At 35.2% G+C, this 9,705-nt stretch overlaps 1 protein-coding gene across 1 annotated transcript; it reads right to left on the minus strand.

Annotated features, from left to right (window-relative positions):
• Nucleotides 1-158: 158 nt before the first annotated feature.
• LOC136821128 (E3 ubiquitin-protein ligase TM129-like) lies at nucleotides 159-1,611 on the minus strand. The gene is made up of 2 exons (XM_067077352.1): nucleotides 952-1,611; nucleotides 159-559 (listed from the first exon to the last, which is right to left on the minus strand). Exons 1-2 carry the CDS (start codon nucleotides 1,342-1,344, stop codon nucleotides 305-307), a joined length of 648 nt encoding a protein of 215 aa, XP_066933453.1. The 5' UTR covers nucleotides 1,345-1,611; the 3' UTR covers nucleotides 159-304.
• Nucleotides 1,612-9,705: the final 8,094 nt, after the last annotated feature.

Raw genomic sequence — 9,705 nt, forward strand, 5'->3', positions numbered from 1 at the left:
TCCATTCTTTCAGTCAAAGCTTTTCATCCACTTGACTAGATTTGATAAATGGTCCACTAAAATTTAGTTTTCCCTTTCCTCAAGGCAAAAGGGTTCATTTTACTACAATTCATAGGACTTGATCCCTTTTTGGATGCACCTGGTTGAAATATATAACGATTTGACAAAGAATTCTGTATTTTGCACCCTGTTTGATAAAATAAATAATCATTTCTAAAATATAAAATTTTTAAGACAGGTAACAAGTTGAATATTAAAACATCAAAAAAATGTTTATAAAAGTAAACCGTTTTCTGTATCATAATTAAATTTTGAAGACATCAATCATGCAAAATTTAGCACGACAAGTGGGGCAAGGCGCAGTTGAAGACATCCAAGATTCGGGTTCCTGTTGATTTTGTCTGCTGGCAAACCATTTTCCCATGCATTCCAAGCACCACATTGGTCTACAATAACATTGTTGGCATTGCTCAGCTTGCGGTAAAGCTCTTGGTAAACAATGTTTTGAAAGAACGATATCAGCTCGGACACCCATACAACCAATACAGCTTTCACGTTCCTGAAATTGATTCATATGGATAATGTAAATTACAATATTGGGTGTTTCAAAGCTATAAGTTTGAGATTCTGAGGTACTACATATTTGATTACATTATTGTGTTATATTTTGAAAGATGAACTGAGATGAAAGCTTTACTTTTAAATTTTTAGCATCCATGCTTTGTTAAATTTCAGGGAGATTCAAATGTTTAAAACACCAAATAAATGAATACACGATTCAAAAAAATTATTGCCCTGTTTTCTTTTTGAAAAGCCTCATATACTATTTTCAAAATTTCTTGTAATCTGTATAAAATAGACAGCTATTGGAACATAATGTTTTTTTAAATCCAAAATCAAAGAAAGGGTACTAGTAAATCTCTGAGAAAAACTCATAATGATACTACTCACAGCTACGTTATTAGGCATGACTTCTGGAGCACCATTAGTGCTAACTTGTTGTTTGAAAGCCTCTAAGAATCGTTCACTCAATGTTTGATGGACAATCACATCCCTGGCAAGTCTCAAAGGAGATGAGATCCTATCCTTTAAATCGGTATACTCTAGTGAATTAAGATTGAGAAAGAAACTCTGTTCATTGGGTGGAATCGTCATGACTTTAATTTTCAAAAACTGTGCACTTTGATTTGTTTCTTGGTTATATAAGTATTCCTCACTCTGAACAACAGATAAATGTGAATCGGTCTGCTGTGCAATGTGAATTTTGTAGGTAGAGCATTTTATAATCCATGAATCTGTAACATATATACTTGTCCCTCCTGTTATAGAAGAGAATTTCTCCATTCTCCTATATTCCAAATTGATTGTTGAAGCAACAGCTCTCCATGGCGAACCATATCTCAATAAATCTCTTGTTAACGGATGATATTGCCAATTACTGATTTTCCAGGATACAGCTATAAGGAGCCCTGCTGTAAATGATCCAATGCAAATCAGAGCAAATAGAAGACCAAATCCTGATAAATTATGTATGTATAATAACTTCAAGTTTGGTGATGATATTCCAAGACCAACGTAGTATACTGTTAAACAAAAAATAAAGTGTAATAAAGTGACTGCTATTTTATTTTTTTATAAAAAATCTCAAATAAACTTTAAAGTTTCTTTTGTTTTTCCACAAAAAAAGGCTATTTTTACCAAAATTTTAGTGATTTCAGGAGGGACAGCGTCCAATGACCGGACGCTAAAAGGGCATGAAAAATGGCCTAGAGTAGCACTTAATTATTGGTCATTGAGAAACAAGGAAACTGTGAACTTTTCTCAGGAAACGGTGAATTTGTAGATTCAAAAGTCCTTTTCCCTATAAAAAAAGAAATGTTTAACAACCTCTAAAAAAATTGTAAAGTAGAGTTGAATTTTATTAGGCTTTGTTGCTACCTTTTTGTCAACATGAAATAAACTATTACATACATACATATACATTATACCTTTTGACGCAAAACGCCTCCGACGCAACATTTTCCTCCTTTCCAGACTATGCTACAGTTACATGCAACTGTATTTGTTGAGTTTAAGGGGGCCTTTCCATATTCATTTGACCATGCACAATGTCAATTTGACATTATGGGGGTACAAGTTGGGGTTTTTCAAAAGTTTGCATTCGTTTCAACATTTTGCAAAATCAAAGGTATACCTTTTTTATTATACCATCAACTACTCTAACTTGAGACTATCTGACAAAACATGGGACGGCAATTCAGCTACCTTTTCACCGAGCCTCCAAAGTCATTTGATTTGAGTTAATGAACGGCGTATCAAAAATACACAATTTCTCACCGAGTAGGCTTTTAAATCGAAATATGAAAAAAATCGGTAGTGGAACACGCGCGATTGTCTGGAACGAAGAAGACCATATTAGTGGCAAATCGATGGAGCTTTTGATGTCACAGCATGTTACACACTCGTTATTAAATATTTCCCTACTATAGGGGAATATTTGTTAAAACGGCCTTTTTCCGTCTTTTCTTCCATTTTCGATGTTAATGTTTTCTTTATTCGTGCTGCACATTATGACTAGGCTCTTCAGTCACGTGACTAAAAATCGTCGCGAAGATTTAGCGGGGAAAAAAATAGTATCCTTCTATCAAAATATGGCAGGGGTTTATTTTTACCAGCTTTTCATAAAACAAATGATTGTGTGTAAAGCTCAGAGGACTGCCTGAATTTCTCTCATGTGTGCTGAATTTATTGTCTTTCCCATAAGTAGAAGAAGAAGGGTGAAGAAAGAAGCTGAAACACATGGAAATCCAAACCATTCCTATCTTGACTTGAGAAGAAGGTGAGCATAAATTTCTTTCTGATTTCCATCATGTAGATATATATTGTCTAGATATTAATGGTCAAAACTTGGAAAAGCTTGTACTCTTCTCAATGCCCCATTTTTAGCCTTGATGCCAGATGCTAAAAAGAAAATATATCATAATAGATGCTTTTACTCCCTGTTTACCTTTTTGTATGCTCCCCTCCCTTGTATCTTTTGTGCGCTTTCTGGGATCCTTTGGTACGTTTTGTGTGGTCCTTTTTGTACACTACCCATGGTCCTTTTTGAATGCTTTCAGGGTACCTTTTGTACGCTCTCCGTTGGTCCTTTTTGTGTGTTCCTGGGTACCTTTTTGTACGCTCCCCGTGTACCTTATTGTATGTTCCAGTGTATCTTATTGTGCCGTTCCCCGTATACATTATTGTACGTACCCCATGTACCTTATTGTACGTTCCCCAGTACCTTATTGTATGTTCCCCGTGTATACCGTGAGATTGGGTAACTTGCATCAGTGGAGGCTAACATGCATAGCCCTCAAATGAATGACCTGTCTGGTCATTAGAATACAACTATGCAGCTCCGCTGGAAGCTCTACTCTACCATTTTTGTTTTGATTTAACTTTGTATTTTAATGACCAGACAAGTCTTTCATTTGAGTGCTATGCGTGTTAGCCTCCAATGATGCAAGTTACCCTTTCACACGGTACCTTATTGCACGCTCCCCGTGAACCTTATTTTATGTTCCCCGTGAACCTTATTGTATGTTCCCAGTGTACCTTATTGTACGTTCCCAGTGTACCTTATTATTGTACGTTCCCAGTGTACCTTATTATTGTACGTTCCAGTGTACCTTATTGTACGTTCCCCTTGTACCTTATTGTACGTTCCCCTTGTACCTTATTGTACGTTCCCCTTGTACCTTATTGTACGTTCCCTGTGAACCTTATTGTATGTTCCCCGTGAACCTTATTATATTGTATGTTCCCCGTGAACCTTATTGTATGTTCCCCGTGAACCTTATTGTATGTTCCCAGTGTACCTTATTGAACGTACCCTGTGGTCCTTTTTGTACGTTCCCGTAAACTTCTTTAATGGCTCAGTATATATGCATGGCAAACATAGCTCAAACCATCAAGCAGAGTCTCACCCTTTTAAAGTCTTTTTTTTTTTGGGAGATTTCAGCGAATGACCACACATTTGGCATTGATTACTGTAAAGATATTATTTCCCATTATGAAATTTTGAATTTTTCTTTCCTTTCACATTCAGGTGCCAGGATTACAAATTCAACAAAGTTTGACGACCTCTAAAGCTGACAATACAATGTAACTTGCTGGCAATGATGTAATGATAATGTTGCACATAATGAGAATATGAACAAAGATAAACATTCTTGCAATAATTGAACCAAGGAACTCTATTGTTCCAAGATGTGATTTAATGATCAATGATACAAATGTCATGGAGTTTAGTTTATCAAGACACAAATTTCATAAAAAAGTTTGCTGGAAAGTGTTGTAAACATTTAGCAATACTGTAACTAAATGTGACAATTTCAAGGTTGACAATTTGGTATATTATCACATGAATACTAATGTAACAGATGTTATGCACTGTAAATCTAAATCTGTAAAGAAGGAGATCCATTTTTAAGTAACTTTTTATTTGTGAATGGTATAATATGGTGGTTTAAAATATTGATGACAAGGAAGTTTTTCATATGAAACTAACGTGTATAACATATTTCCATATCTCCCAAATTCATATTGCCATATTTCCATATTAGTCCCTTAGTAGACAGTCTAGATATTTTGGCACTTTCTTCTTACTCAGATGAGTCTTAGAATAATATCAACTTGTAAATCTGAGATTTTATTTCCTTAATGAAGGTAAAAACCAATATTAGTTGAATAAAATACATTTATTTTTGTGTTGAAATTGTTATCATTTGCATGAAATTTTTTAACAAGTTTTTAGACTTTTAGACATCTGTGAACATGTCTATGAAATAACGACAATTTTTAGCAGTAATATGGTTATATTTTGTTTTGCATTGGATATTGCTTAATATAAAGGCTTTAATAAATCTAAGTTACTAAGTTGGGGCTTTAGGATAATCTGTGGGGTTCGACTGCGACTACAATCTATGCTCTGAGCTATTGGAGGAAATATTTAACCACATCTTTGTGGCTCTTGTTTGTTAATTCCATTGGGCGATAGGCGGTTAGGCGGCGGGCGTTCTCTAATTCTCCAATCAGCGTTCGGTCATTTTGAATGAAAACAAAAAAGCTAAAAAGGGTGTGCTATCAGTGAAAGTTATCATGACATGTTATGACACAATAGAGAAAGTATGATTGATAAACTTGGTGGAGTTATCAAAACAAATTTGCTGTCAAAGAGATTTAACAGTAAGTGAAAATACAGGCCAAATATCAACACAGTCCCATGTTTCGACCAATCGTCCCAAGTTAGAGCAGTTAACGGTACAAAACAGTTTTGTTGAAATTGCAGAAGTTTAGTAGTTTTTTATTTTACTGCATTTCTCCTTCTTATTCTGCTGTAGTAGGCGGTTGAAAACTCTGATTTTTTGTTTTTGTCAGTGTCACTCGGCAGCCATTTAGATTTTTTTTCTACGTCTGTACTCAACAATTTCGTGACCTTTACAGAATCAATGATTTTGCCTGAGGGAAAGAGCTGTGGGGCGCAAACTTGTAAATGCATACTTATCATTTTCCAACTAAATCTAACCATGGCTTTTCCGTTTCTGTATTTTTGCATAAAACAATTCAATATGGCGGATAGATGGAAGTGATTCATCTCAGTAGTCCAACACATGCTAGTCTGACAACAAAACAATGCGAATCCAGACAAAATGGAATCAGCGCGGAAGTTTGTCTACCCACGACTGCTTTTTTGTCCAAAAACAGTTGCACGATCTTTGATGAGTCATATTTTGTCTGACGGCCAACCCTAATAAACTCATCCATCTAGGAAATCAATCCACAATTCTCCAGTCCCTTCGAATTTATTTTTTTTACAATCATCACCTAGCTAAAAACTTTTATTAATTGATGAACCCTCTCCAACTGGCAACACATAATATTTTCAAATTACAACTAAAAAAGTTTATTTTAGAGAAAAGTCGTTTAAACCAATACCAGACAGACACGGCCTTTCACTTGCTTATAATAAATGATCCACGACAAAAAACATTCAAATTTTTTATCGGCATTGGCCCGATTAGGGGGTAAGGGGTCCAACTACATACCAATAAAAAATAAAAGCCACGAAAAGCCTGTCAGCCAATTTCTTTCTGATTTCCTCCACAAACTGCACTACTGAAAGTATGCAATTTCACTTCTTTCACCTTCGCACACAAATTTGCACCTTACTGCAAATTACTGTTAACTGCTCTAACTTGGGACGATTGGTTGGAACATGGGACTGGTTGATATCTGGCCTGTATTTTCACTTACTGTTAAATCTCTTTGACAACAAATTTGTTTTGATAACTCCACCAAGTTTATCAATCATACTACTTCGTTCCTCCTAGAGTGCACAGACACTCGTGTGTGTTCCACTGCGGATTTTTTTTCCTATTTCAATTTAAAAGCCTACTTGGTGCGAAAGAGAAATCGTGTACTTTTTAATACGCCGTTCATTAACTCAAATCAAATGAATTTGGAGGTTCGGTGAAATGGTGGCTGAATTGCCGTCCCATGTTTTGTCAGATAGTCCTAAGTTAGAGCAGTTGACGGTACAGTTTCGAATTAGCTTAGATAAAAAACTCTTTTCCATTGCGTATTGGCCCAGCTTTACCTCTCTATCTATCTATCTATTATGGTTGAGTTACAGGAGGCTCTAGAGCCCATTCTCGCAACTATAGATGCTTTGAGTAAGCATCCCGTCAACACTTTGAACTGACTACCCAATTCCCCTCACATGGCATGGGTTGACCCGGGCAAAGGTTCGTCACTTGCCAATCAAACCTTGGTTGCCTGTACAGGAATCAAGGTTGATGTCCACTATACCACGACGCCTTCAAAATGTTGTTTCTTTTTAACTTTTGTTTTGATTAACAATATCAATGCAGGTATGAACAAACTCAATGCTGGTGCAAATAGACAAAAATTCAACGATGACGGTTGGGAATGCAAGTTTAAGATCAACGCGATGGTGGCAGACATGATTAGAGAGAAAATTGTGTTTTCGAAGAGGCAAAAGTTTGTTTTGAAAATTTTGGCTGATAAGAGCAAGGGGGAGGGGATCTGAAGCTTATCGGCCCAATGCCGGTAAAGTAGACATAAAAAGATTTAAAATTTGAAAAATGTCCTGTAGCTGTACGTAACAAAGACATTTAAACATATTTAACTAGGCTATGCTTTTTTTGTAGTAAGTGAAGATCCTAAATGATATTTTTTCACTTCAACTATATCAAAGTCATCAAAAAACATTATTTCCAAATAGTTTCAAGTACAAAATTGGATCAAAATTTCAAATTGAAGGCTGTTTTTTATGCTTAAAATGCTGAATTACCCCAAATCAACTCTTATAGGGTGTTCAAAATTGATTAATTCATAGTCAAATGCTAACTTACATCAAGGTAAGGACATAAGGAAATAATAAAATCTTTATTAGAAATGTTTTGCATTTAAGTGCTTTTAGTAAAAGAGCTTTTCCCAAACGACTTTCATGAAAAATTGTCCCATACGTAACACAACATATTTCAAAGAAAAAGGCATTTGTACAGATTTGTCGCACTATTATTCAACATGAAAAAGACATAATAGCAATTATGTCAGTTTTTTGTGCAATTATTGGTGTTTTTACGTTTTTTTTACCATTTTTTCCCAGTTGAACTTGTGGATTTTTGTATATTTTTCGTAGAATTCACAGAATTTAAGAAGTTTTACCCTTTATTTTTCTTTCCCCTTTTAAAAAAATCTTTGGTATTTATGAATTAATATATTTGAAGACTATTCCCAAAGATTGTAGCCCTAATTGCCACTCAAAATCTTTAAAATACCCATACTTTATGTCCCGTGCGTAACAATTTTTGGACTGCCCTCTTTAATGTCACTTCAAAGAAAGAATATATACCCTAGAGCTATTCATGAAATTTTTTACAAGTCCATAAGCAATACTAACATCATCAAAATCAATTGAAGCTTGAACTTGAAGTTTTAAAATGCGTGTTAAAGGGTTTAATCAAAGCTTCACTCATCAGGAAAGCTTACAAAGTAAGTCAAAGTGATGACTGATCAGAGCCTGTCTAAACAATGAAAGTGTGTCTAAACAATGTTAAGTTGTAAAAAAATACTTTTCAGAGGCGTATTAATCTTGTTACGTACGGGACAAGGTTACATATATATATTACAGCATATACTTTGAGCTGAGGTATTTTCAAAATCAGGTTTTGTTTGTAACTTTGGCTATAATTTCTAGACAAATAGTATTGTAGACATACAGAAAAGCAATAAAAATAATGCTTATATTTATAAAATAATTTATGCAATTTTGTGTCTGTTACGTACGGGACATTTACATAGAACAGTCTCCAATTAGACCAATTGCAGGACAAATAACCTTTTTTTTTTGTAGTCTTCACACCTAAACTGTTTTCAAAGCTATACCACATACAGGTAAACGAATTAAAAAATACAACTTATTTGTTCAAACAGCTTCACAAAAAATGATAAGGGCATATCAAATAAAATTGTTACGTACAGGACACAAAACCTCGACTGCGCAGTAAATTCTGCCCCAAGGCTTATTCCTACCAGTTAGAATGTAAATTATGAATAAAATTTCACTTCACCTATGCCAGATTATATGGCGCGCCAAAGTGGAAATAAATACTATCTTTCATTTCGCGACACTATTTTTCATTTTGCGACACTATCTTTCATTTCGCGACACTATCTTTCATTTCGTAACACTAACTTTCATTTTGCGACACTATCTTTCATTTCGTGACACTATCTTTCATCTCGGAACACTATTTTCCCAAAAAAACATTATATTAATTGAAACGATATATCTTTTTTACAGGATACCATCTTTATTGTAGCCTGGATATCCAGACCGTAAACTATTTCAACGTCTAGTTTTTTTTTAATATTTTGTCTCTGGTTTACGGTCTGGTCCAAGTAACTCGTCTGCAGGGATATCTGTCCCTGCATATGCGAGTGTCTCTAATTGGTCAGCACGCTCCCAGTCACTGAGCAGAATTTTCGCGGGGTTTGTGATATTTTTCAATGCGCGCGAAAAAGCTGACCTTGCAAAAAAAGATAAACAAATGAAAATGAAAACGCATGTTCATTTGTAAACAAAATGGGTCGGGCCGAGGATTGAGCCGAGAATGCTCCGCGAACTCCTGCGCTGGTGAAAAACTTCAATCTCTCAATCATTTTCTCAAGCGAAGAGTACGCGAAGCGATTCTAGCTTTACGATAGTGCCGCGGGTCATCAATGGATAGTATTCAACTATCATTATCCCTTTATTTTCATCCCTAGAACTTTTGCAAAAAAAAGGAAAAATAGAAAAGTTGTATTTTTTTACTGCTCTATTCACATACTGAATTTGAAAGATCTTTTATGTGGCTTTTTTTGCAAACTTCAAAAAACTGATTTTTGTCCCGCCTTTGCGGGACTCTGGCTTAAGTGCTTGAGTGCAGCACAGGGTACAAAGTCCAAACATGCGTTTCCCGTAATTTTTGTGTGAAGAGTTGGTCTATATACTGTATGTTGAGGTAAGAGTGTTTTTTTCTGAAATTTTGAGTCTGGATACCCAGGCTATCTTTATTGTGGAAGTCGAGAAGTGCCATCGCGAAATGAAAGATATTGTTGCGAAATGAAAGATAGTGTCACGAAATGAAAGATAGT

Source organism: Clytia hemisphaerica, unplaced genomic scaffold (assembly GCF_902728285.1).
Source record: "Clytia hemisphaerica strain Z4C2 unplaced genomic scaffold, Clytia hemisphaerica genome assembly, whole genome shotgun sequence".
NCBI lineage: Eukaryota > Metazoa > Cnidaria > Hydrozoa > Leptothecata > Clytiidae > Clytia > Clytia hemisphaerica.